Source organism: Lutra lutra, chromosome 10 (genome assembly GCF_902655055.1).
Source record: "Lutra lutra chromosome 10, mLutLut1.2, whole genome shotgun sequence".
NCBI classification, from domain to species: Eukaryota; Metazoa; Chordata; class Mammalia; order Carnivora; family Mustelidae; genus Lutra; species Lutra lutra.
In genome coordinates this window covers 31,235,746-31,263,315 of record NC_062287.1, presented here as the reverse complement: position 1 = coordinate 31,263,315, position 27,570 = coordinate 31,235,746, and the positions used below count along the sequence as shown (strand labels likewise).

Below are 27,570 nucleotides of genomic sequence, written 5' to 3'. Positions count from 1 at the left end.
AGTAGGGAGCCTGCTTCCCACTCTCTCTCTGCCTGCCTCTCTGCCTACTTGTGATCTGTCTGTCAAATAAATAAATAAAAATCTTAAAAAAAAAAAAAGCTTACTTCTTGCCATAAAATTTCTACAGAATATTCAGGAGAAACAATAGTATGCCCATCTTATCCACAGGTATATGTGGATAAAATCCAAGACCCCCAGTGGATGCCTGAAACCAAGGGCTGTCCTGCCCCTATGTATACTGTGTTTTTTTTCCCTGTACATACCTACATACGAAGATAAAGTTTAATTTATAAATTAAGCACAATAAAATATTAATAATAATAACGTAATAGAACAAATATAAGAATATGCTATAATAAAAGTTATGTGAATGTGGTCTCTCAAAATATCTTACTGTACTCACCCTTCTTGTGGTGATGTGAGATGATAAAGTGCCTATATGATGAGATGAAGTGAATAATGTAGGCATTGTTAATATATTGTTATTGTTAGGCTACTATTAACCTAATGATAGGTCAGAAGGAAGATTATCTGCTTTCACACCATTGTTGACTGTGGGTAACTGAATCACAAAGTAAAACCTTGGGTAAGAGGATATTACTATATTAGAAATAAATATTCCTACAGTGTCATTATTTCAAGGAAAAGCCAGTTCTAGAAGAATGGGGGACATTTATATTTTTTTTAATAAAACTATGTAACTGTTCTTAAAAGCTACAGAAAATTGGCTTTTTTTTTTTTAAGATTTTATTTATTTATTTGACAGAGAGATCACAAGTAGGCAGAGAGGCAGGCAGAGAGAGAGAGGAGGAAGCAGGCTCCCTGCTGAGCAGAGAGCCCTATACGGGACTCGATCCCAGGACCCTGAGATCATGACCTGAGCCAAAGGCAGTGGCTCAATCCACTGAGCCACCCGGGCGCCCCGAAAATCAGCTTTTTAAACTCAGTTCTTCATTAGATAGTTTTAATGGCCTTTCCCTCCTGTGTATCATATCTTATATATACAGAGTGATTGTAATTAACTGATCTCTAGACCTATAGTATCCGATATGGTAGCAACTACCCATGTTTGGTTATTGAGCACTCAAAATGATAGTTTAGATTAAGATGGGCTGTAAATGTAAAACACATACTAGATTGCAAAAGTTTGGTACAAAAAATTATGTAAAATATCTCAAAACCTCTTTTATATTGCTTAAATATTGAAATGATAACATTTTAGATATATCATATTGAGTAAAATATTAAATTTCACTTGCTTTAATTTTTTTATGTGGCTACTAGAAAATTTCAAATTGCATATTGGTTTGCATTTATTCACATGTTTCTGTCAAACAGGGCTAGACTTCATCCTTTCAGATTTGCCAATAAGATATATGAGTTCAGGGCTAAAAGGAGGGGGAAAGATCAGAGAGGGAAAAACCCCATCTCCCAACTCTTGATCTTAAGATCTTCTGCTTCTCAGAGTTGCTTGGAGCTTGTGAGAACTTTGAGAGGTAGGAGAAAAAGCTTCTCAAGTATGCTGAACATGAACAAGCTTACCTAAGAGAGTTGAGCCCTAGTGTATTTGTTATATATTATGGTACATGAAAGTTTGTGGCTCAGAAACCCAGAGAATCCCTTTATGACTTAACTCCCTCACAGTTCATTCAGCTGCAGTTTGTGTATGTTTTGATTACATTCTTTTGCATACTTAGCTGAAACTAACATTTTATGAGGAACTACCGTGTCATGTGTTTTCTCTGTGTTATCTCACATGGCCCATACAACAGCTTTATTGTTAGGTAGTTGTTGTTTGTCTAGATGAGGAAGTTATAGGAAGATTGGTAGTTGCTTGAGATCACAAACGTAAAGAGAGGGAGACCCAGGAATCCAGACCCCAAAGCTGAAGTCCTGTATAGTACTATTTGCTGTCTCACTGGCCATCAGACAATAACAATTAGTCCTTCCTTGACACTTGCTCTGACTAAATAAGATGTATGACTATAGAAAATTGTGTTGTAAAGTTATTTTAATTCCTTAAAATTAGAAAAAAAATTGAGGTTGACCTTTATTTTGGTAAAGGTGCTTGAATCAGTGCACCTATCTTTCCATATATTCTTTCTTCCATACTTTTTTTTTTTTAATCATCCTTTTTAAAAAATTGTCCCCTCCCTGACCAGGCTGCAGTTGACACACCACTTTTCTTGTAGTGACAGACAAGTATAATGCCTGAGGGGTAGTAAGATAGAATTTGGCTCTCGTCTTACAGCTTGTTTTTTTTTTTTTACAGTCTTGTTTTTCAAACTCTGTGTACCTTAGGTTTTTAATTGTAAATTGTGAATAAAAACCATAGCTCCCAGGATGGTTGTGGTGAGGCTCATCCAATGCAGGTAACACACAGCAAGTGCCTGGTGCGTCATTAGCATCAGTAAGAGATCAGCTGGTATTGAGCTCTCATTGATTATCAGTACTAGATGTGAAAACAATATTGGTGAATTGTTTTTTAGTGTGGCTTCAAAGCCAGATATAACTGTTTCAAAAACACATTTTTAATTTTAACATGCTTTAAAATATACATCTAAATACTTAAGAACCTATCCTTATTATAGTGTTCTTTTTAGAATTCATTTTAGTCTTTTTGTATTATGTTTAAGGTTAATATGAAAAATGAAAATAAGCCATTATATGTAAACTAAAACATACTGTTTTTGACACTCTGCCTTTAGTGTGTTAAATTTAATTTTAAATCTTTTGCTAAAGAAAATTTTACTTAATCTGCTTAATATGTGTTAGCTTTTTAGCTTATTATATCATGAAATATACTAGAAGATGCTTTTGGGGTTGTCTAACGTTTGAATAATTTGGAGATTCAATAAACTTGCTAAGTTAAAGTCAAATAGTATATAGACCTGCAGGTCTTGAAAGTTAAACCTTTTTGTGTTATTTTTTTGGTATGATTTATTAGCTTTAGTGCAGAAAATTTAATTTAGGATAAATTGAAGTGAGCAAATATGAAAATGTCATTTTCCCCCCAAAACTCTGTAGGACAAAATGCTAAATTTATATCCTACCGAAAACAGTTAATACTAAATACAGTTAATGAAACAATAAAGCTGTCCTCAGATCATACATCTTAAAATCTATTTTGGTCCTTGGATTTAGTTCAAGTTACTCTTACTGAAAATTTGAAATTTGCAAAAGCAATTAGATAGTGAATAAAATTTTGGAAAAGTAAGAAAAGTATCACATTGGTTTGGTTGACTCATCTCCTTGTACTTTGTGTTAGAAATGAGTCATGTAAAGACCTTATCTAAATGTAGCTTCTGTTGAACTTTTTTTATTTTTATTTTTTGTAGTTTCAATGTTTTATTTAAATTATAGTCAACATACAGTACAATGCTAGTTTCAGGTGCAGAACCCAGTGATCCATCAACCACACACAACACCCAGTGCCTACCACCACAAGTGCCCTCCCCAATACCCATCACCTATCCAGCCCATACCTCACTCCCAGGAACTCTCAGTTTGTTCTCTATAGTTGTGTCTTGGGTGCCTGGGTGGCTCTGTTGGTTAAATGTCTGCCTTTGGCTCAGGTCATGATCCTGGGGTCCTGGGATCGAGCCCCACATCAGGCTCCCTGCTCAGAGTGAAGGCTGTTTCTCTCCCACTTCTCCTACTTGTGTTTTCTCTCTCGCTATCTCTCTCTCTCTCTCAAATAAATAAAAAATCTTTTTAAAAAGTGTCTGTTTAATGGTTTGCCTTTCTCTTTTTTTGTTCACCCTATGTTCATTTGTTTCTTAAATTTCACATATGGGTAAAATCATATTTCTCTTCTTTCTCTTAGCAAAATACTCTCTATTCCTGTCCATGTCATTGCAAATGTCAAGAGTTCATTCTTTTTGATGGCTGATGAATATGTGTATACACACACACACACACACACACACACACACACAAACGATCTCAGTTTGTGATTATTCTTTATCCGTTCATCAGTCAATGGACATATGGACATTTGGGCCCTTTGTATAATTTGGCCATTGTTCGTAATGCCGCTGTAAACACTGGAAGGCATATATCCCTTTGAATCAGTATTTTATATCCTTTGGGAAATACCTAGTGGTGCAATTGCTGGGTCATAGACTAGCTCTATTTTTAACTCTTTGAGGACCCTCCATACTGTGTTCTAGAGTGGCTGCACCAGTTCAAGTTCTTACCAACAGTGCAAGAGGGTTCCCCTTTCTCCTCATCTTCGCCAATACCAATTGTTTCCTTTGTTGTTCATTTTAGTCATTCTGACAGGTAGAAGGTGATACCTTATTGTAGTTTTGATTTGCATTTCTCTGATGATGAGTGATGTTCAGCATCTTTTCAGTTGTCAGCCATCTGTATGGCTTCTTTAATCACTTTGTTGGCTATAGTTCTTTGGTTTTTTCTGTTTCTTTACCACAGAAGTTTTCTCCTGCCACTTCATCTGGATTCCATTCCCTTGAAATCTTGGAAATTTGCTGGAACTCCACAGATACTTGACTTCTGATATAGCCATGGTTTCAAAAAGTTTTGCCTTTTTTTAAAATTAATTGAATCTATGCCCATGTCTGTCCATTCATTCATTTGTTCTTCTGTCTTTCTTTAATCATCCTTTTTTAAAAATTGTCTCCCCAGGCTGCTTTTCATATTTGCCTCTCTTTTCTTCAGTTTTCTCATTTATTTGATTATATTTTTATACTCTTTCATTTCCATTCAATAAATTGCTCTGAATAGCTATGCATTAAAGCATTCACTAGTTATTTTGAGGCTGTTATCTAAGATATTTATCTCTAAGTTTCCTCCAAGTAAGGAATAGCAAAGAGTACAGATTTAACTCATAGGCTGGACACTTGTACTGGATGAAAATTGATGCCTTGCTTTTGCCCTGTGTTTCCCATTTTCTTAAAGTTTCCAATGGCCAAATAAAGAGGTATTACATGAGATTTGGATTTTTTTCAATCAATTATAGTACTCTGTATGTGAAGTATATTGTATTTTTTTTTGGGGGGGGGTCTGCAGTTTTATTACAAAAACAGAAACATAACGATATAAAAAGGAGAGCACCGTCCCACGGGGGCACACGTGGCAGGGGAGGGCAGCTCCGAGTCCTTGGGCGGCCGACGGCGCCCGCTAGGCGACCTGCTGCTGGATGAAGGGGTTGGGGATGGCCTCCATGCCGTCCTGCGGGCAGATGAGCACCACAGAGGTGCCCCTGCACACCACCAGGCCCAGCTGGCGGGTGTCCTCCGTGAGCTTGTACTGGTCGTCGGGGTCTCTCATGTCCTCCACGGTGCCGTCCAGCATGAGGTTGAGCAGCGGGTGGAACCCCTTCAGGATGCCACTTCGCGGCCTCCCTGAAACTTCACCCGGATCGTCTTGTCGATGTACTTAGACAAGTCCAAGATGCTCTCTTTCTTCTTCTTCTCTTTGTCCGCCATCTTGCCGCACCGCGCCCCTCTATATTGTATTTTTTTAAAAGCAGTCTTATTGGGGTATAAATCAAGATAACCATACAGTTCACTTATCTTTAGTTAATTTTTGTCTATGGTGTAAGGTAGGGTGACAACTTCATTCTTTTGCATATGGTTATTCAGTAGTCCAGGAATCACCTGCTGAAAAGACTATTCTTTACCTGGTGTATGGTCTTGGTGCCCTTATTGAAAAAAAGATGACCATAGAAGTGTGGGCTTACTTCTAGATTCTTAATTCTTAGACATTGATTTAATGTCTAATGCCAGCATTACATTGTGTTGATTACCATTGCTTTGTATTGAGTTTTGAAATGGAAAAGTGTAAGTCTAAATACTTAGTTCTCCTTTTTCAAGATTGTTTTGATGTTCTGGGTCCCTTGCAATTCCATATGAGTTTTAGCATCAGCATGTCAGTTATTATAAAGAAGTCAGCTGGGCTTCTCACAGGGACTGCATTGAATCTCTCCATCATTTTGGGGAATATTAAGTCTTCTAATTCATGAACATGAAATACTCTCTTTTATTTAAACTTTCTTTAATTCCTTAAACAGTGTTTTGTACATTTCAAGTTATAAATTTTGTACTTCAAATTATCCCTCAGTATTTAATTCTTGTGAAACTATTATAAATGGAGTTAATTCCATTTCCAGATTGTTCATTCCAAGCATATAGAAATAAAGTTGACTTTTGTGTATTAATTTTGTATCCTGAAACATTGCTGAACTTGTTTATCAGTTCTAATAGTTTTGGTAGTAGATTCCCTAAGATTTTCAGTGATTAATTTCTTAGGAGACAAGGAATGGATCACACAATTATAAGAGCCTTTATATCCCAGTTCTTCTGCTCAGTCTGAGCAGCAGCCCCAGAATTACTACATCATTTCCTTCAGAGTTCTTCCCCTCATTCCCATGCTAGCTCCCAACTCCTTTTCCTACTTTTTTTCTGCCATTCACAGTATTTCTGGTAACTGTGGGCCTATAAGACTTGGAAGTTGGTAATTAATGGGCTGGGGAATTATGAATATTTTTTCCTTTATTATTCTTCTTATTATTTATTATTTATTATTTTTATTATTTTATTATTTATTATTTTTATTATTTATTATTTCCTTTATGAATATGTAGTCACCTTGCTAAATAATTATAAATGTAGCATCAATGTTTATATTTGGCTGGGATATTGGAGTGACAAATAATAATTTGATTCTAAAACCCTTGGGAATAATAAAGTGCTATATAAGCTTTTACTGATGATAAAAATTACTTAATATTTTTGGGGTGCCTGGGTGGCTTGGTCAGTTAAGCATCTGTCATGAACCTGGGGTCTTTATTTATTTATTTGAGAGAGAGAGAGAGAAAGTGTGTGTGTGTGTGTGTGTGTGTGTGTGTACACATACTGCAGGGGTTGGGGGGGAGGGACAAGCAGACTCCCTGCTGAGCAGGGAGCCTAATGCAGGACTCCATCCTAGTACAATGGATTCATGATCTGAGTTTAAGGCAGACGCTTAACTGATTGAGCCACCCAGGCACCCCAAAAGTAATTCAATATTAATTTGTCTCAAGTGGTTTTTAGTAGTTGTTATTATTTGAAAGGTCAGGTTTACCTGAAGGTAAGCTGAGACAGTAGTCTTTCCCACACTGCTCCACTCACTCAGGCAGTCTGAACAAAGAAAAGGACATGTAGGAATGCAATTCTAAAAGATTTTCAGGGGCGCCTGGGTGGCTCAGTGGGTTAGGCCTCTGCCTTCGGCTCGGGTCATGGTCTCGGGGTCCTGGGATCGAGCCCCGCATCGGGCTCTCTGCTCAGCAGGGAGCCTGCTTCCTCCTCTCTCTCTGCCTGCCTCTCTGCCTGCTTGTGATCTCTCTCTGTCAAATAAATAAATAAAATCTTTAAAAAAAATAAAAAGATTTTCAGACTGTCCTATTAAGTTACCTTAATTTAGCATCATGGAATTTGTGGAGAAGAAAATGAGCTAGTATAGATTCAAATCTAAAACAGTTTTACTTTACTGCCCTCTAGAGGCAGTTATTACATAATGCTGTCTTTTTAAAACTGCAGAGAAGTTGCTTCCAAACTGGATGTAGAACAGGAGGAAAAGGTGAGTTGTTCTTTGTAGGTAATTTCTCTGTACTTCTCTCAAAATTGTTCTTTCCCTAGTAGGTGATCAGCATGCATTGTCTCCTACTGAGTGAATGAATCTGAATGGTGCTACAAGATGCCAATAGATTTATTTATTTAGACAGATCTTGGAGAATTTGGTGTTTTATGGGAAGACTTAAAACAAATATTCTTAAAGCTCCTCTTTATGAGTTTAATTAAATCTTATATACTTAGGATGATATTATAATGGCATCTTTCTGTATGACATCCAATTAATAATAAGATAATCTAATTGGGGACCAGTTATAGACATTAAAACATGAAATAGTTCTATTTCAAACAACTTCATAAACTATTGTTTGGATAGTGTTATCCATATACTTCAAAAGTATTTTCTTGTTTCCGAAAACTTCTTTATCTGTGTATCCAAATCTCAATTAATTAAAGGATATAGTTCTTTTTAATTAGGCCACAATATGTGCAGAGTATATATTTTAAATTATTGGATAATTCTACAGATGTATTGTAGCATCATTTTAGTAAAGCATAATCTATTGAGTATTTAGTTTTGATAATAACAATTATCAGTTGACATAAAATTGACAGTGTAAAATAATTCTAAAATTGGAAAACAATATATTTTAACATATCAGGAATTATTGAATAAGAGAAGAAAAGTCTTTAAAATATTACAATTTAAAACCCACCTGAAAGTATGTTTTCTGACATGAACATAACTTTGTAAGAAGTTGACTTTGCTATAGAAGAATAGCATTATGTTGTTGTTTTCAAACAGAACCAGTATTTATCTGTTGGAAATCATAACACACACACCAGTTGATGCTTAGCTGAATCCCCCTATTTCCCCAAACAGAAGATTGTGGAAGATTTATTCACTTATGAAAATTTCAGATTGTGTTTCTTCCTCAGTTTAAAATAATAGCTTACAGGCATAATATGCTATTTGAATTAGAAAAACATTAGCTATTTCTAGAAAATATTTTCTAACTTTATTGTAGGAAGAGATCAAATTGGTGGACAAGTTTGTGATAAAAATCCCAATGAGTTAAATGAAAAAATAATTATTTTTCAGTGTAATTTATATAAATAACTGTGTCCTGTAAGTCCATGGAGATCCATTCTTGCTTTATGAATATGACCATAATAAATAAGTGCATTGTGAGTTTGGGATTAGAAGGCTAATAGACATTGTGGTTTCCTAAAGAGAATTTTATTCCAACTCTTCATATGAAAAATCTGTATCTAGTTCCAAGTTTTTGCTCAACTCTTTCCTCCATTTTTAGTTCTTCCCACTACTTGCTAAAATGTCTATTTAATACCTGAATCAGTACTGCCACCTTGTGATATTTTTCTTAATTTTATCTGGCCAAACTCTTACTCTTTTCCTTGGGTACTACTTATCTCTAATTTACTGGTTTAGTCTTCCTCACATCTGCACATGTTTTATCTCTCTGGATTAGAACCTCTTCTAGGGTAGGACCCATGTCACTTGAGTATCCCTATTAGTGGTCTCTCCTGGATATTTCTTCAATGCATTTGAATAGTGGAATAGTTAATATAACAACTGTCCCTGTCACTGTTTACCAAAAAGGAAGTAAAACTTAGCTTTTGTGGGTTATTTCACAACTCAAGTGTCTGCCTTGCCAAACAAAGGGGTTGAAAAATTATTAGCTTGTGGATTTAGAATGAAATATAACTTCCCAATTTATTATGTTTGATGGTCATCTTTTTTTAAAATACATTTTTCATTTCTCTCTTTTTGCAGCTTTTGTCATTCCTTCAGGGTTTATTTACTTTTTACCACGAGGGATATGAACTCGCCCAGGAATTTGCACCATATAAGCAACAACTTCAATTCAACTTGCAGAATGTAAGACTAAACCTGTTCTCACTGCTTCTCCTTAGTGAATCAGGTGGGGACGGAGAAACTAACTATAATGAGACCAAGCCTTGGAGTGTTTCAAAACTTATCTAATTTAGAAAAGTCATTTAATAAATTTATTAAAACATTTTTTTCTAGCTGCTGGTTGAAAGTGTACCAAGAAGGAGTTAATCATATGTTAGAAAAATTTATGCTAGCAAATTTCATAGAAATAACTATTACTGAGGTATAGATAATAGATACTTGGAAAGCTGGAAACTTTTGCCTTTATCCAATGTTCTCATTATTTTACTGGGTGGCCTCAGGCAATTCTTATTTTCTTTTTTCTTTTCTTCTTTTTTTTCAATTTTTTCAGTTTTCTAAGATTCATTGTTTATGCACAAAGGGTAACACTTCTATATTTGTGAAATGAAAAGGTTAAACTTTAGCATTGAAGGAATGTCCTTTTCCTCTCTGAAATTGTATATAAGTGATATTTTTATTTTCTAATAATTGAAATGTGGCTTTTAAGCATTCATAGACTGCTTTAAAGCTTAATGGAGAATTATTTATAAACATCCTATCTATTTCTGTTAGGGCTTATTTTGTAAAGTTATCTAATCCTTTTAGTATCTGCTTTTATAGTTACACAAATTCAGATTTACAGATGCTGAGCATCACTTACAAACACACAAACACTACACATACACATACGCACACTCATACAACTTACCCAATCCATTTCTGCATTATCAAACCTGACAAATAAGAAAGTTGTATTTGTTGAGAATTTTGTATAAATGAATTTATACATTTGATACTCAATGGCCAAGATAATTTGGAAATCTTTCATTTAATTTTCTATAATACCTTGTCTTCCACTGCTTATCTGATTGTTGCCATTGTGGAGATGTTCAGTAAGTGGAACTATGGGGTTGGAGTGTCCCATGAGAAATAGGTAATTGTATTTATTCTACTTGTGTTTTGGGTTTTAGCTTTTTTTTTTTTTAAGATTTTATTTATTTATTTGACAGAGAGAGATCACAAGCAGGCAGAGAGAGAGGAGGAAGCAGGCTCCCCACTGAGCAGAGAGCCCAATGTGCGGCTCGATCCCAGGACCCTGAGATCATGACCTGAGCTGAAGGCAGAGGCTTAACCCACTGAGCTACCCAGACGCCCCTGGGTTTTAGCTTTTTATTTAATCTAGATTTTCTAGCAGAATTGGTTTCACATGCAAGTCATTTCATTGTTTTTCAATATGGAATGCATTTGGACTTTTTAAGTAAATATTAAAAGGGAAAATTATAAAAGCCAAAATATTTTTATGATTTATTTCCATATAAATTACAATTATATTAAGATCCCTGCAGTTCAAGAACAAGAGAGGAATGTAAGGAATTAGAAAATTTCTGGTCCTTATGTTTAAAAGAATCTGGAAAAAAAAAAAAAAGCTTAAGAAGTAGCAAAAGTGGCAGTTAAGAAAATTTTCCTAACTTTGGGGTTCAGTGTTTTTATTATGGGCCAGAACAAATTTTAGAGTTGGATGGTGGTGATTTTTGTTTCCAAACATATGGCTTGCTTCCAAACAAATTGTTGAAATAATGTGGCCTGAATGCAAAAGAGATCAAGAAAAGCCTTACGCTTTCTATATCTTGCCTTAGGTAAACTTGCTGTTATGTGAGTAAATTATTTTTTGTAACAGAAGTTAGAGCTAGCAAACCCATTCATTTTTATGAGTTAATTTATATGCTAACTTCATGATAACTATTTCTGGAAACCAAGCTAAGTGATATTTCTTCCAAGAAGTTTAAGAACATGGGTGATGAACTTTTTTTTTTTTTGCTAAGTGCCACATGAAAGTATTTGAATTCATTTTGTCTTTATCCCCCCAAAGAAATATAAGTCCCTATATATCTGCTTTATTACCTTAGGTATTAATGAATATAAAACTCTATTTCATAAATGTTATGTTTTTAAATGTTATGATTTGTCTCTTTAGTAATAATATTAGAGTAGGAAATTAGAATAAAGTATACACATATACATACCACACAGATTCAGAGAAACACGCAGAAGGTCATGTTTCACTAAAACAATTCAAAGTCAGACCATAGGACTCAGCATATAAGGTCACGAAAGTGGTGAATAGTGCTGAGAGAATCAAGGTTATCCTTTGCACCATCTGTAGTTTTGAAATTTTAGACAGGAAGTTCCTCAAAACTGATAGGAAACAATGAATGAAATTCTTGTTTCTGTTTACTTAAGACAAGGAATAATTTTGAAAGTACTCGACAAGAAGTAGAGCGGTTGATGCAAAGAATGAAATCTGCCAATCAAGATTACAGACCACCCAGCCAGTGGACAATGGAAGGCTACCTTTATGTCCAGGAGAAACGTGAGTCACAGAGACATAACTTAATGAGTCTTATGATTAATTAACATTTTGTTTCATGAAATTTGACTTGGTTAGTGTTTATTCTTTCAAATAGGAAGACTGCAATCTTTATAGCTTTATCATATTTAGTTTGCTCTCCCACTATCACCACCAAAGTGAGGAAGTTTTTCCACATTTCGCCATCAAGATCTCCAAGTTGGCATATTGTTGAACTTGGAACTTAACAACCCTTACTGATGATATGGTAACATGAGTTCAGTTTTAGAATTTCATTGTAATAGCTAATCTCAATTTAAACTTTCACGGAAAATTGAAATTCAGCTGAAGGCAGAGGCTTTAACCCACTGAGCCACCCAGGCGCCCCTGGAAAATTGAAATTCAAAGCCTTTATCAGTATGAATCATCCTGGTGATTATGATAATACTTTCTCTTCCTACAGCATTATTTCATTAAGTTCTGTGCTCTATTAGTTTTCAGGAATAAAACTGGCAATTCCGTAATGTCAGATTGGCACTTTTTTACTTCCTGAGGTTATAAAATAAGCACCAGGCGCAATATGGCACTATTGTAATTGCTTACACTAAGACAGTTTTCTCACGAAAATTAATAAAAAGCCATTCAAACTTGTATAAATAGGATTCTTTCTGCATGATACTTGCATTGAATGGAACCAGTCTGACTAAACTATTTCAAACCAGATATGCTCTAATGCACTTGTCTCCTGTTTATGGTAAAGGAGCAGTCATTTTTATTTCCAATCCATTATAGATCTCGGTCTTTGTAAAACACAAAATCATATGCTTGGATTTTGCAGTAATGCTCATTCATTGTAAAAGTTTTGAAATGCTGAGTGAAGTAGTGAATGAAGTACTTTCTGTACTATTGTCATATAGTAGGACTCAAAAAACACATAGAGTAGCACTGCTCTGGGGTCTCCATATCAGTAAGTAATAGATTAATGAAGTTGTTTTGATATTATAGTTATAAGGGTTGGGATGGGAAAGCTAGAGATACTGGGTTGGCTGTGGAAGTTTTTCACGTAATGCAATATGATTACTAAAATGCCAGCACATCTCATGTTTGACATGCTCAGATGATGCTCATTTGTTAAATAACAGTATATAAGCAAATAATGATTTGATCCAACAGACTCAGCAAATATTTATTACCATATGGATTAGATGATAGAGGGCTGCTGGATCAGGAGATCTGGGTTTCAGATTTTTCTTTCATCAGTATCGACTTTGACCAGTCTGCTGTTTTTGGATGTTAAAATAAATCTAATGACCAGCCTCGCTATTCTATAATTAGGCCATAAATAAATCACTTTCAGCACAATTTCATGGGGGAAAAAAAAAACCAACTAATCCATTGGTCACATACGGAGTATATGGATTTAACTCAGAATACTTCGGAAATTTTTAAATACTTGTTTTGAATAACTGTTTCAGATTTGTAAACCCCAGTGTGAGGGTACATAGAGAGGAGCTTACGTTTTGCCCCAACAAAACGTTTTCGTGGCAGAAAAATGTATTGATAAAGAGGCTTGTTCAAACATGCATGTGGTAGAGGAGGTGGCATCCTCTTGTTCAAAGATTTTTTTTTTAATTCATTAAGATGCAGTATTTTATTTCTTGAGTTTTTGGTGTTGTTGTTGTTGTTGTTTAATTCCCCCAGTGTTACATAGTTGCTAATCTCTTTGTGGGCGCACAGTATTTTGTTCTAAAGAAAAAAGCTTTGGATTACTTAGCAAATTCTTTTTACATTGATCTTCAAGTTTATCGTGTTTATTTGGTGCTTGGGAGTCCATCCATTGGACAATGCTATAGTTTACTTACTCTACAGCTGTTGGACATTTGGGTCAAAATACAAGCATAGGCCCTTTAGTAACTTGGGAACTGCATGGTTACACAAAATGCAATGTTTTATGTACCCATCTGATGTTGGTATGTTGTGTTTTAAGATACATGACTTCTCTGGGTCAGTCTGAGCTGATGATAAAGCCCTTTGTGACACCAAGTTTTCTTTGAAATTTGCTATCCTTCTAAGTGATACCACCCACCTTCCTAGGCTAAAGACTGGAGGTAAATCCTTTACTGCTTAACTCCATTGTCTCCCTGTAACCCAGAGCCAACTCTGTCTATTTGATCTTCTTGATAACTTTTCAACCCACGCTTTCTCTCATCTCCACAGTCTTTCATTGGTCTCATCATTGCTCTTCTTTTGCCTCTAGGCTTGCCTGTCTATAATCCATCCTCTACAGGATGGAACTCTTGGCATATCTGTTTATGATGCTAGTTATTGTGCCCCTCCTATGATGGTCTCCTAAATGATGTGTGGTCTTTGAGACTTGAACAGTTGGACTCTTTTAGCATTCTATCCTTTGATGTTGTCCTCCTACTCCTAAGATAATTTCATTTCCATTTTCTCTATATCCACCCACATTGTTTTTACAGCTTTAGTGAGGTACAGTTGGCATATAGTGAATTGCAAATATTTAAAACATATAATTTAAGTTTTGCCATATATATGTGTGTGTGTGTATGTATAAGTTTTGCCATATATATATATGTATATATATATATATATGACCTATGAAACCATCACCACTATGAACACATTCATCACCTTCAAAAGTGCTCTCATGCCCTAGTGTAATCCCTCTCTCTCTTTCCTATTCACTATCTCCCCATTTCCTATTGCCTAGAGATTTAAAAAGAAAAATGAATAAATTTATATCCCTTTGGAATTATTTTTATATGAGGGTCAAATATCCAAAGCCCCTTTCTACTTGGTACCTTGGAATGCATTTATAAGAAAATCAGACCAGTTCACTAAAACATGCTGGTTGTACTATTGCTGTGACTGAATAAATGAGTTCTACGGGCAATAGAAGATGAGATAAAGAATTATGGCCTTAGGGTTTTTATTCTGTAATGGAAGGCATAAGACAAACTCATGCAATTATTAACTAGTAATCAATAGTAAGTATCAGAGCTGTAAATTGAGTGATAAATGGAGATACATGTGATGAGGTAGTAGTAGCAGATCATTGCAGTTTAGACACAAAGCTCCACTTTATCTAGATATGTGGTTTTATGTTACCCATTTCTAGGCATATGTTAAATTACATTGCAATAGACTTCATTTTATTTATTTATTATTTATTTATTTTTAATTTAAATTTTAGTTAAAATACAGTACAGTATTGGTTTCAGGAGTAGAATTCAGTGATTCATCAGTACATACAATACCCAGTGCTCATCATGACAAGTGCCCTACTTAATACCCATCACCCATCTAGCCCCTCTTCTACCCACCTTCCTCAACAACCCTCAGTTTGTTCTCTATTTCAAGAGTCTCTTATGGTTTGTTTCCCTCTCTCCTCCCTCCCCACCATCTGTCCATGTTTTCTTTCTTAAATTCCACGTGAGTGAGATCATATGGTATTTGTTTTTCTCTGGATGACTTATTTACTTAGCATAACACACTCTAGCTCTAGCCACATTGCAAATGGCAAGATTTCATTCTTTTTGATGGCTAAGTAATATTTCTCTGTGTGTGTGTGTGTGTGTGTGTGTATGTGTCTGTGTGTGTACCACATATTTTTTATCTATTCATCAGTTGATGGACACTTGGGCTCTTCTGATAGTTTGGCTATTGTTCATAATGCTGCTGTAAACACTGGGGTGCATGTACCCTTTTGAATCTGTATTTTTGTATCTTCTTGTTGCTAGATCATAAGGTAGTTAATAGACTTAATTTTAAACAGGAAGAACATGGTTCCAAAGTCAAAATTATGTTGGAATTCCATGCTTGCAACCTGTTACTGGGTGATTCTGGATGAACAGCTTTCTGAGTTCAGTATTCTCATTTATAAATTACCTATCTAGTAATGATGTTGCAAGAGTAGAGGTGATATATGTAAAATGTCTCTATTATCAGCAGTGGTAAATAATACTTATCATGAACATTTACTGTTCCATGCAATTTATATTCATATCATTAGATTCTTAACATAACTGTTGAGAAGTATTATCCTCTAAAAAGTACAACTTCAATCACATGCCTATTGATAGAGAAAGTAACATCTCCAGCTCTTAGGCTATATTTTCTTATATGTAAAATGCTCCTTATAATGTCTGACTTAATCTGTTTTCTCAGCACAGTAAGTAGCACATGAGTCTCATACAATGTCTGACTTAAAAAGTTTCTAGATAACATGTGGACAGTAGTAGGTATTTAGTGAATATTATTTCCTCCCATTCCACAAATACCATCTCGGCAACCTCAGATGATTACTGGGTAAGATAATTAAACTTATCTAATTAATTTAATTATTTTTAAAGATTTATTTATTTATTTTAGAGAGAAGGAGAGCATGCAGGGATATGGCAGAGGGGCAGAGGAAGAGGGGAGAGAGAAGCTTAAGCAGATTCCATGCTGAGCTTGGAGCCTGAGGCCCAGGACTCTGAGATCACTACTTGAACCCACCAGGAGTCCTACGCTTAACTAACTGCACCACCTGGATGCCCCTAAACTTGTTTTATTTTGCAGCTCTAGAAATAGAATAAATTTTTATTTTCCTACACTTTTTTTTAAGGACTTCAGAATTTCTTGTCTAGGAACATCTGCCCTGGCCTAGTGCCAAGCAACTTTAAAGGAAGTAGCATGTGTGTACAACAAACCTGAAGATTAGATGTATGAGGTTCTGAACTTAAGACAGAGGCAGGGAAAAAAAACAACTTAGGTCTAAAATGTAATCAGAGCATTGCAACAGCTTTATTTAAAAATTATTTTAAAATTATTGCTTAAATTCAATTAGCCAACATATCACTAGTTTTTGATATAATGTTCAATTATTCCTTAGTTGCATATAATACCCAGTCCTAATTGAATGTAAATAAAAAATAAAAGTGAAATTAAAGAAAATAATATTATTGCTAATATCGCTTTATAAATTTCTTCCTAAGTAATAAAATCATTATAAGGATTTTCATCCAGGCCATTTTCCATTCATCAGCTCTAAGCCTGTTAGTATATTATATTGCATGGAACAGAATTATCAACAAGTGTGCTTAAGTATTATAGTGTGAAATGGTCCTAAAAATGAATTGCAGTTTATTATAATAAACCTTTGTGATTACAAAGTATATAGCTATACCCTATAATTTTGAGATCTGGGGTTGTTTAAGCTAAATGTGACACCAAGGGCACTATTACTACAGAAAAAATTTCAAATGCCTCATGAAACACTTTTCTTAAATAGTGTATTTTTTACATTAAAGTTTCTTGCTTTTTAAATCTATGGTTATGAAACCAAGCCAGCAATAATATTGTACATAATTGCTGCTGGAAAGGTGCAGGTTTTAAGCAGGATGGGACCTAGATGGAGAAGTTTTGTAGAAAACAAACTGCATTTTCAACCCACTCGGCCCACTGTGGCATTGGGATGCAGGCTACCTGTGGGAAAGTGAAGATTTACCTTGGTCATGGAAAAATTGAACTCACTATGCATCCCTATTCCCTGGTGAAGCAGCAGCATCTAATTCCTTAAGAAGAATATAGGAGAATAATGTGGTATGCTATGGGAAAGAGTTGCACAGTACTTATGGGGGGAAAATAAGCACTATACATATAAAACTTTCTTTTAAAATGAGAAGTAAAAGTTACTTTCACTTTAAGGATTACTTGAGTTTGCTTATTTTCAGATTAGTGGTAAGAGGAAATAACTCCAAGATCAGTGAAGTCTTAGAGAGAAAGAGAAGTAATTGATTCCTTCATTTGTCAAGAATTTATTGAGTGACAGCTAATATCTGGCCTTGTTCTAAGGATTAAGAATATCCTAGTGAGCAGAGCATCACATGTTCCTGCTCTCATAGAACCTTAGAGTCTAGTGGTAGAAACAGACAATAAATAGAATAAATTCATAAAATTTATCTTATTTTAAACAGTGATAACTGCCAAGAAGACAATAAGCAAGAAAGCGATAAATATCAAGATGAGACTGTTGAGACATTAGATATCTCTGTAGGAAAGGCTGTATTGTAAAGGTGTCATTTAGGAAAAGACCTGGAAAAGTGACAAAGCAAGCCATGCAGATATCTGAAGTAGAAATACTCCAGGCTAGAGGAACAAGATGTACAAATGCCCTGGGACAGAAGTGCATTCCCTGTGTCCAAGGGTAGCAAGAAGAATAGTGTAGTTAGAGCAGAGTATATGAGGCAGAAGGTAGTAAAATGTGAGGTGAGATCAGTAAAAAAGGGCCAGATCATGTGTGCATTGTGTATAGTCATAGGATCTTTGGTTTTTACCTGGAGTGAAATGGGAAACCACTGGAGGGTGTTGAACAAAAAGGATGAAATGAAATGGCTAAAATTTTAGCAGAGTATTTCTGAAAGTTTTAAGAATAAAGGACGAAGGATAGAAGTAAGGAGATCAGTTCTAGGCTATTTCTTGTTCTTACTAGCTCTTGGGAATGTAAGGTATGCCACTTTTACTGAGGAGATAACTGAGGTTCAGATCTAAAGGGACTCTTGAGTTACAGGAGAGTGTCAGTGCTGCAAGCAAGTAGAGCCAAGTTGTTTGATTCCCAGACATTGTACCCTATAAAACTCTCCCTCTGTACTGGCCTTTCTCACAATAAATATTCTACAGCAGTATGGCCTGTGGAGATGTTCAGTTGTGTATCATAGCATCAAAAACTGTACAAACATAGTCACAAATGATTTATTAAAAATCTGTAATATTTGTTTCCTTATATCAGGACCCCTTGGTTTTACATGGATTAAACATTATTGTACATATGATAAAGGAAGTAAAACATTTACAATGAGTGTTTCAGAAATGAAATCCAGTGGGAAAATGGTGAGTTTTCTTCTTTTTTTTTTTTAAACTGAACTTGTTAGCTAAGTAATAGAAGTAAAAAAAGTCATATTTGCTTGCTTTTCTTAAACATGTAAACAATTTTTAAAAATTAAAAAGTCAAAATGTTTTCTCTAACTTCAGTGATCTTGATGACTTAAATAGAGCAGCCAGGATTTTCCTTTACCTTACAATGGAGTGTTTATAAACAGTTGAGTTAAATGTAGAGAACTTTTAGTAGACCTCAGACATGTCCTCTCATATACCTATCACAGAGTTTGCTTTTAGGGGGCTAAAACCTCATTAGAGACTCAATGGCTGGACCAGGCTCAAGGACTCTGCATCTTTCCTCCAAGCCACCTCTGTGGGAGGCTGCTTTTTGCCCCTGCATGCCACTTCCTCTTCTACATTGTGTACTGTTTACTGAAATGTTGGCCAGCATTCAGAAGAAATCAGTTGATGCCCATTTACTCCAAAAGTAAATTGGTCACTGGATGTCTTGCATGGCTAGTGAACAGTATAGAACAAAGTATACTTTATGTAAGGAAGTTCTACATAGTACAACACCTTTATTGTATATAGTGTTTAATCTTTTTGTGAATTATGATATGAATATGGCAAGTGACTGTATTTAAGAATTAGGTAACTGGGACCATCATCAAAGAATCCTAGAGCTGAGAGTTATCCTAAAGATTATTTAGTCCAGCCTTATTTTAACAGATTAGAAAATCAAGGTGGTGGAAAGTAAGTGACTCACCCAACTAATTTGTGGTATGGATCATAGTAGAGGTAAATGCTGATCTAACTTAGATATATATTCAAATACATCAGCTGAAACTTGTTGTCCTTGGCCATTCAATAGAGCCTAATAATTCAAATGGAAAGACATAATATAAAGAACATACCAGAGCAAAAGAAACCTTTAGCCCATCATGAGAAGTTAAGGCCTAGTGTGTACTTTAAAGTTTTCATAAGAAAAGTTGTTGCCTGAAAGTCAGCTTATGTGACAGTGAGCTATTAGCAGATAGACCCAAGCCAAAGTTCTGTTAATAAATCTATGACCTTTGTAACCAAAGATAGTAGAATTAACCAGACATTAGGGAAATATTCCTCTTAAGGTAACTGGTGTCTCAGGTATAGAAGAGAATTCTTATAGCTCGAGCTTATGTTGGATCCTATCCAAAGAGTTAAGAGTTTAGGAGCAGAGTAGCAATTGGTTACCAGCAAAGCAATCATGCAGTGTGTATGATAGCAATACATTTACAACAAGAAAATACTAGAAAAATATTATTTTGTTAGCTCTCCTGAAACTTTGAGCCAGTTATCATTTAATACTCTAAGGCTCTAATGCATAAACATACACAAGTGTACACATACTTGCTCATATGCACACATACACAAAAATGAACAATACTAATCTCTTAGCAACCTAGGGCATTTTGATGCCAAAGCAACAGTGTTGTATCCTGACAAGCTCTGTATATCTAATTGTGACATTATGGTAACTATGATTTCACACTTTTTCTAAATTTGAAGTCCTAAAGAATGTACATTGTAGTGCACGTTAACATAAGTAAGTATGTTTGAGACTACTAGACAGGCATGCCACAAGATTCTTTAATTAAAATGTGCATGTGGTTAGTTTATTAACTGTATTATAATTGAGCAGTTAACATTAGGCAAAAAGTCTGTATTCAGAGGACAGGATGTGATTATGATCTTTATATATAAGCTGTACTTATGTATAACATTTTGGTGCAGCAGCAGCATTAGTTGGCATTTTTAATATTCTCCAGTTGCCCTTGTCATCATGTCAATAACGTGTTCTTCTTGTTTCAGAATGGCCTTGTTACTGGCTCACCAGAAATGTTTAAATTGAAATCTTGTATCCGACGAAAGACAGATTCAATTGACAAACGGTTCTGCTTTGACATAGAAGTAGTTGAAAGGTTTGAGGTTTTCTTTTCACTTTATATTTTTAATAAGCTAAATTATTTGTTTCTATGTTTAGATATAAATATGAAACAGCATACAAGTACTTTTCAGTCTTTAAAAATATTATGCATGTTTATTTCATTCTTTGGTGTATTTATTCAACAAATATATATTGTGTGATGCTTTCAAAAAATAAATCAGACAAAGGATGCTAGCAAAAAGCAACATCACTCAAAGAAGAATTTGGGGAATCAACATAAATGACTGTGTTAGGGGATATATGGTGATGTATGGTGGACTTGAGTTCTCATCACTATGAATGATCCTGACAATATTGTTTACCACTCCTGGATAAGTCTTTTTGTGGACTTTGAAGGCTGGTGGCCGTTGCTTCCAACGAGTAATAAGACACAGCTGGAAATGCCATAATTTTCCTTCAGCTAGTGAAATTTAGTACCTGCTCTATGCGGAGCACCATTCTAGACATTCTCAGCCACAGGATATTGGGAAAGACATAAGTGTACATGTGAGCTTATAACCTAGAAGGGATTTTTAGATCTGTATCTCTCTCTCTCTCTCTCTTTTTTTTTTTTTTTGGTATCAATACATGAGGAACAGAACCTAAATAAGAATGGGTATACTTTTTGATCTCTGTTCTACTCCATGATCTATTTTTCTTCCCCTGCATTACTACCATTCTTCTGTGAATATTCTAGCTTTGTGTGGTGCACTATATAGAACACATACTGTATATACTCTTATATACTATAGTTCACATATATGTAGATTATAACTACTTAGTGGAGCAAGGCCCCTGTTTTTTATGCTTTTTAAAAATTGTGTTAAATATTTTGGCACTGTATTTTTAGATTTTATGTATCCATTTATTAAGTTTTCCTTTTGTTCCAAAAAAATCCTTTGTGATTTTTGCCTAGAGTAGCATTAGAGTTATTAATTAAATGATGGAGAGTTGAACTCTCTTTGAAGATTTTATATTTTTTTAATATTTATTCTTGAGTATTTTCATTTTATTGCAGTTTTGAATAGAACTCATTAGTGTATATTTTTCCCAATGGTTGAGACTCCTGTATTGAAGGGCTATTAATCTTTTTAATATATCAATCTATATTGGCATAGTTTTTGAGCTCCTTACTGATTTTAATAGTTTTGTGATAGGAACTTACAGATTTTCTATGCAGACAGACGCCAACACACTAGTGATTTTTCTTTATTTCAGCACTTTTTAGTTCTGTAATCCTGGGGTACATTGTTAAGTTGTGCTTTGGTTGTCTCATCTGTCTCACCCACGTCAAAGGGCTCCTGTGATGATTAAATTAGATTTAAAAAAAAGGAAACACATTTATAACATAGTGCCTGACACATAATAAACAGCCAAAAAAATATTGTTATCTTATTATTTTTGTTGATGCTGGCTTAGATTCTCTAAGATCGAATGATCTTGATCTTCATATATGTTTTTCCTTTTCCTGTCATTCCAATGATTTGTTTTCCTGTTTTCACAAGAAATAATATGCTTTCAACACAATTTTAAGTCATACCAGTTTTCAGTCACACAATATTTAACTCAGATTTCCTCCTCAGTGTACCTCTTCACGGAGTCCTCTAATTTCCTATTTAAATTTGTTTTCTGGACAGTCTGCACAATTAACTAGGGTAATTTAACTGCTTCTGAATTTCATGTCTTTTTCTATCTTACATTGCTTTCCTCCTTCCCTTTGCTTGCTCTTTCTCCCTTGAAGTACATCCTCAAGTAACTTTACTCAGAATGGATACATGGGAAAGGATGCTTTTTAAATGAATTAATTTTAACATTGTGATCATGGTATAAACATTTTGGTTTAGTGTCTTTTTAATAATTCACTAATTACGTTATGAAACTTGTCATATGAATATACTCATTGCAATTATTTTTGGTGACTAGATTGTACACATTGGGGTCATAATCTTAATCATTCTCATAGAACGTTTAGGTGGTTCTGAACTTTGGTGAATGTAACTTTGTCATCTTTTTTGGTCATTTCAGAGGAAATAGTTTGGAACTAGCCTCCTTCATGTAGTCATACCTAAAGCAATGATTTTACTACCTGTAGCCATTAGAATTAAGAAATATTTGATGGCTGCATAGTATTCCATTGTGTATATATACCACATCTTCTTTATCCATTCGTCTGTTGATGGACATCTAGGTTCTTTCCATAGTTTGGCTATTGTAGACATCGCTGCTATAAACATTCGGGTGCACGTGCCCCTTCGGATCAACACGTTTCTTGCCATTTGTGACGACGTGGATGGAACTAGAGGGTATCATGCTTAGCGAAATAAGTCAATAGGAGAAAGACAACTATCATATGATCTCCCTGATATGAGGGAGAGGAGATGCAACATGGGGGGTTAAGGGGGTAGGAGAAGAATAAATGAAACAAGATGGGATTGGGAGGGAGACAAACCATAAGTGACTCTTTTTAATTTTTTATTTTTTTTTCAGCATAACAGTATTCATTATTTTTGCACCACACCCAGTGCTCCATGTAATCCGTGCCCTCTACAATACCCACCACCTGGTGCCCCCAACCTCCCACCCCCCACCCCTTCAAAATTCTCAGATCGTTTTTCAGAGTCCATAGTCTCTCATGGTTCACCTCCCCTTCCAATTTCCCTCAACTCCCTTCTCCTCTCCATCTCCCCTTGTCCTCCATGCTATTTGTTATGCTCCACAAATAAGTGAAACCATATGATAATTGACTCTCTCTGCTTGACTTATTTCACTCAGCATAATCTCTTCCAGTCCCGTCCATGTTGCTACAAAACTTGGGTATTCATCCTTTCTTTTTTCTTTTCTTTTTTTTTTTTTTTTTTACAGCTTTATAAACATATATTTTTATCCCCAGGGGTATAGGTCTGAGAATCGCCAGGTTTACACACTTCACAGCACTCACCACAGCACATACCCTCCCCAATATCCATAACCCCATCCCCCTCTCCCAACCCCCTCCCCCCATCAACCCTCAGTTTGTTTTGTGAGATTAAGAGTCACTTATGGTATGTCTCCCTCCCAATCCCATCTTGTTTCATTTACTCTTCTCCTACCCCCTCAACCCCCCATGTTGCATCTCTTCTCCCTCATATCAGGGAGATCATATGATAGTTGTCTTTCTCCGATTGACTTATTTCGCTAAGCATGATACCCTCTAGTTCCATCCACGTCGTCGCAAATGGCAAGATTTCATTTCTTTTGATGGCTGCATAGTATTCCATTGTGTATATATACCACATCTTCTTTATCCATTCGTCTGTAGATGGACATCTAGGTTCTTTCCATAGTTTGGCTATTGTAGACATTGCTGCTATAAACATTCGGGTGCACGTGCCCCTTCGGATCACTACGTTTGTATCCTTAGGGTAAATACCCAGCAGTGCAATTGCTGGGTCATAGGGTAGTTCTATTTTCAACATTTTGAGGAACCTCCATGCTGTTTTCCAGAGTGGTTGCACCAGCTTGCATTCCCACCAACAGTGTAGGAGGGTTCCCCTTTCTCCGCATCCTCGCCAGCATCTGTCATTTCCTGACTTGTTCATTTTAGCCATTCTGACTGGTGTGAGGTGATATCTCATGGTGGTTTTGATTTGTATTTCCCTGATGCCGAGTGATATGGAGCACTTTTTCATGTGTCTGTTGGCCATCTGGATGTCTTCTTTGCAGAAATGTCTGTTCATGTCCTCTGCCCATTTCTTGATTGGATTCTTTGTTCTTTGGGTGTTGAGTTTGCTAAGTTCTTTATAGATTTTGGACACTAGCCCTTTATCTGATATGTCATTTGCAAATATCTTCTCCCATTCTGTCAGTTGTCTTTTGGTTTTGTTCACTGTTTCCTTTCTGTGCAAAAGCTTTTGATCTTGATAAAATCCCAAAAGTTCATTTTTGCCCTTGCTTCCCTTGCCTTTGGCGATGTTCCTAGGAAGATGTTGCTGCGGCTGAGGTCGAAGAGGTTGCTGCCTGTGTTCTCCTCGAGGATTTTGATGGATTCCTTTCTCACATTGAGATCCTTCATCCATTTTGAGTCTATTTTCGTGTGTGGTGTAAGGAAATGATCCAATTTCATTTTTCTGCATGTGGCTGTCCAATTTTCCCAACACCATTTATTGAAGAGGCTGTCTTTTTTCCATTGGACATTCTTTCCTGCTTTGTGGAAGATGAGTTGACCATAGAGTTGAGGGTCCATTTCTGGGCTCTCTATTCTGTTCCATTGATCTATGTGTCTGTTTTTGTGCCAGTACCATGCTGTCTTGATGATGACAGCTTTGTAATAGAGCTTGAAGTCCGGAATTGTGATGCCACCAACTTTGGCTTTCTTTTTCAATATTCCTTTGGCTATTCGAGGTCTTTTCTGGTTCCATATAAATTTTAGGATTATTTGTTCCATTTCTTTGAAAAAAATGGATGGTACTTTGATAGGAATTGCATTAAATGTGTAGATTGCTTTAGGTAGCATAGACATTTTCACAATATTTATTCTTCCAATCCAGGAGCATGGAACATTTTTCCATTTCTTTGTGTCTTCCTCAATTTCTTTCATGAGTACTTTATAGTTTTCTGAGTATAGATTCTTAGCCTCTTTGGTTAGGTTTATTCCTAGGTATCTTATAGTTTTGGGTGCAATTGTAAATGGGATGGACTCCTTAATTTCTCTTTCTTCTGTCTTGTTGTTGGTGTAGTGAAATGCAACTGATTTCTGTGCATTGATTTTATATCCTGACACTTTACTGAATTCCTTTACAAGTTCTAGCAGTTTTGGAGTGGAGTCTTTTGGGTTTTCCACATATAGTATCATATCATCTGCAAAGAGTGATAGTTTGACTTCTTCTTTGCCGATTTGGATGCCTTTAATTTCCTTTTGTTGTCTGATTGCTGAGGCTAGGACTTCTAGTACTATGTTGAATAGCAGTGGTGATAACGGACATCCCTGCCGTGTTCCTGACCTTAGCGGAAAAGCTTTCAGTTTTTCTCCATTGAGAATCATATTTGCGGTGGGTTTTTCATAGATGGCTTTGATAATATTGAGGTATGTGCCGTCTATCCCTACACTTTGAAGAGTTTTGATCAGGAAGGGATGCTGTACTTTGTCAAATGCTTTTTCAGCATCTATGGAGAGTATCATATGGTTCTTGTTCTTTCTTTTATTAATGTGTTGTATCACATTGATTGATTTGCGGATGTTGAACCAACCTTGCAGCCCTGGAATAAATCCCACTTGGTCGTGGTGAATAATCCTTTTAATGTACTGTTGAATCCTATTGGCTAGTATTTTGGCGAGAATTTTTGCATCTGTGTTCATCAAGGATATTGGTCTGTAGTTCTCTTTTTTGTTGGGATCCTTGTCTGGTTTTGGGATCAAGGTGATGCTGGCCTCATAAAATGAGTTTGGAAGTTTTCCTTCTATTTCTATTTTTTTGGAACAGTTTCAGGAGAATAGGAATTAGTTCTTCTTTAAATGTTTGGTAGAATTCCCCCGGGAAGCCGTCTGGCCCTGGGCTTTTGTTTGTTTGGAGATTTTTGATGACTGTTTCAATCTCCTTACTGGTTATGGGTCTGTTCAGGCTTTCTATTTCTTCCTGGTTCAGTTGTGGTAGTTTATATGTCTCTAGGAATGCATCCATTTCTTCCAGATTGTCAAATTTGTTGGCGTAGAGTTGCTCATAGTATGTTCTTATAATTGTCTGTATTTCTTTGGTGTTCGTTGTGATCTCTCCTCTTTCATTCATGATTTTATTTATTTGGGTCCTTTCTCTTTTCTTTTTGATAAGTCTGGCCAGGGGTTTATCAATCTTATTAATTCTTTCAAAGAACCAGCTCCTAGTTTCGTTGATTTGTTCTATTGTTTTTTTGGTTTCTATTTCATTGATTTCTGCTCTGATCTTTATGATTTCTCTTCTCCTGCTGGGTTTAGGGTTTCTTTCTTGTTCTTTCTCTAGCTCCTTTAGGTGTAGGGTTAGGTTGTGTACCTGAGACCTTTCTTGTTTCTTGAGAAAGGCTTGTACCGCTATATATTTTCCTCTCAGGACTGCCTTTGTTGTGTCCCACAGATTCTGAACCGTTGTGTTTTCATTATCATTTGTTTCCATAAATTTTTTCAATTCTTCTTTAATTTCCTGGTTGACCCATTCATTATTTAGAAGGATGCTGTTTAGTCTCCATGTATTTGGGTTCTTTCCAAATTTCCTCTTGTTATTGAGTTCTAGCTTTAGAGCATTGTGGTCTGAAAATATGCATGGAATGGTCCCAATCTTTTGTTACTGGTTGAGACTTGATTTAGGACCAAGAATGTGATCTATTCTGGAGAATGTTCCATGTGCACTAGAGAAGAATGTGTATTCTCTTGCTTTGGGATGAAATGTTCTGAATATATCTGTGATGTCCATCTGGTCCAGTGTGTCATTTAAGGCCTTGATTTCCTTGTTGATCTTTTGCTTAGATGATCTGTCCATTTCGGTGAGGGGAGTGTTAAAATCCCCTACTATGATTGTATTCTTGTCAGTGTGTTTCTTTGATTTTGTTATTAATTGGTTTATATAGTTGGCTGCTCCCACGTTAGGGGCATAGATATTTAAAATTGTTAGATTTTCTTGTTGGACAGTTCCTTTGAGTATGATATAGTGTCCTTCCTCATCTCTTATTATAGTCTTTGGCTTAAAATCTAATTGATCTGCTATAAGGATTGCCACTCCTTCTTTCTTCTGATGTCCATTAGCATGGTAAATTCTTTTCCACCCCCTCACTTTAAACCTGGAGGTGTCTTCGGGTTTAAGATGAGTTTCTTGTAGGCAACATATAGATGGGTTTTGTTTTTTGATCCATTCTGATACCCTGTGTCTTTTGATTGGGGCATTTAGCC

General features: G+C 35.6%; 1 protein-coding gene and 1 pseudogene across 4 annotated transcripts in view; one reads left to right on the top strand and one right to left on the bottom strand.

The window, feature by feature from the left end:
* ARHGAP42 (Rho GTPase activating protein 42) overlaps positions 1-27,570 on the top strand; it is a 299,718-nt gene that overhangs the window by 213,089 nt on the left and 59,059 nt on the right. For all 4 annotated transcript variants that reach the window (XM_047692080.1, XM_047692078.1, XM_047692082.1 and 1 more), the window contains 4 exons: positions 9,370-9,474; positions 11,731-11,860; positions 18,627-18,727; positions 20,564-20,673. In XM_047692080.1, coding sequence (XP_047548036.1) covers positions 9,370-9,474; positions 11,731-11,860; positions 18,627-18,727; positions 20,564-20,673 — 446 coding nt within the window. The remainder of the gene's footprint in view (positions 1-9,369; positions 9,475-11,730; positions 11,861-18,626; positions 18,728-20,563; positions 20,674-27,570) is intronic.
* On the bottom strand, positions 5,021-5,464 carry LOC125078857 (U6 snRNA-associated Sm-like protein LSm7; annotated as a pseudogene).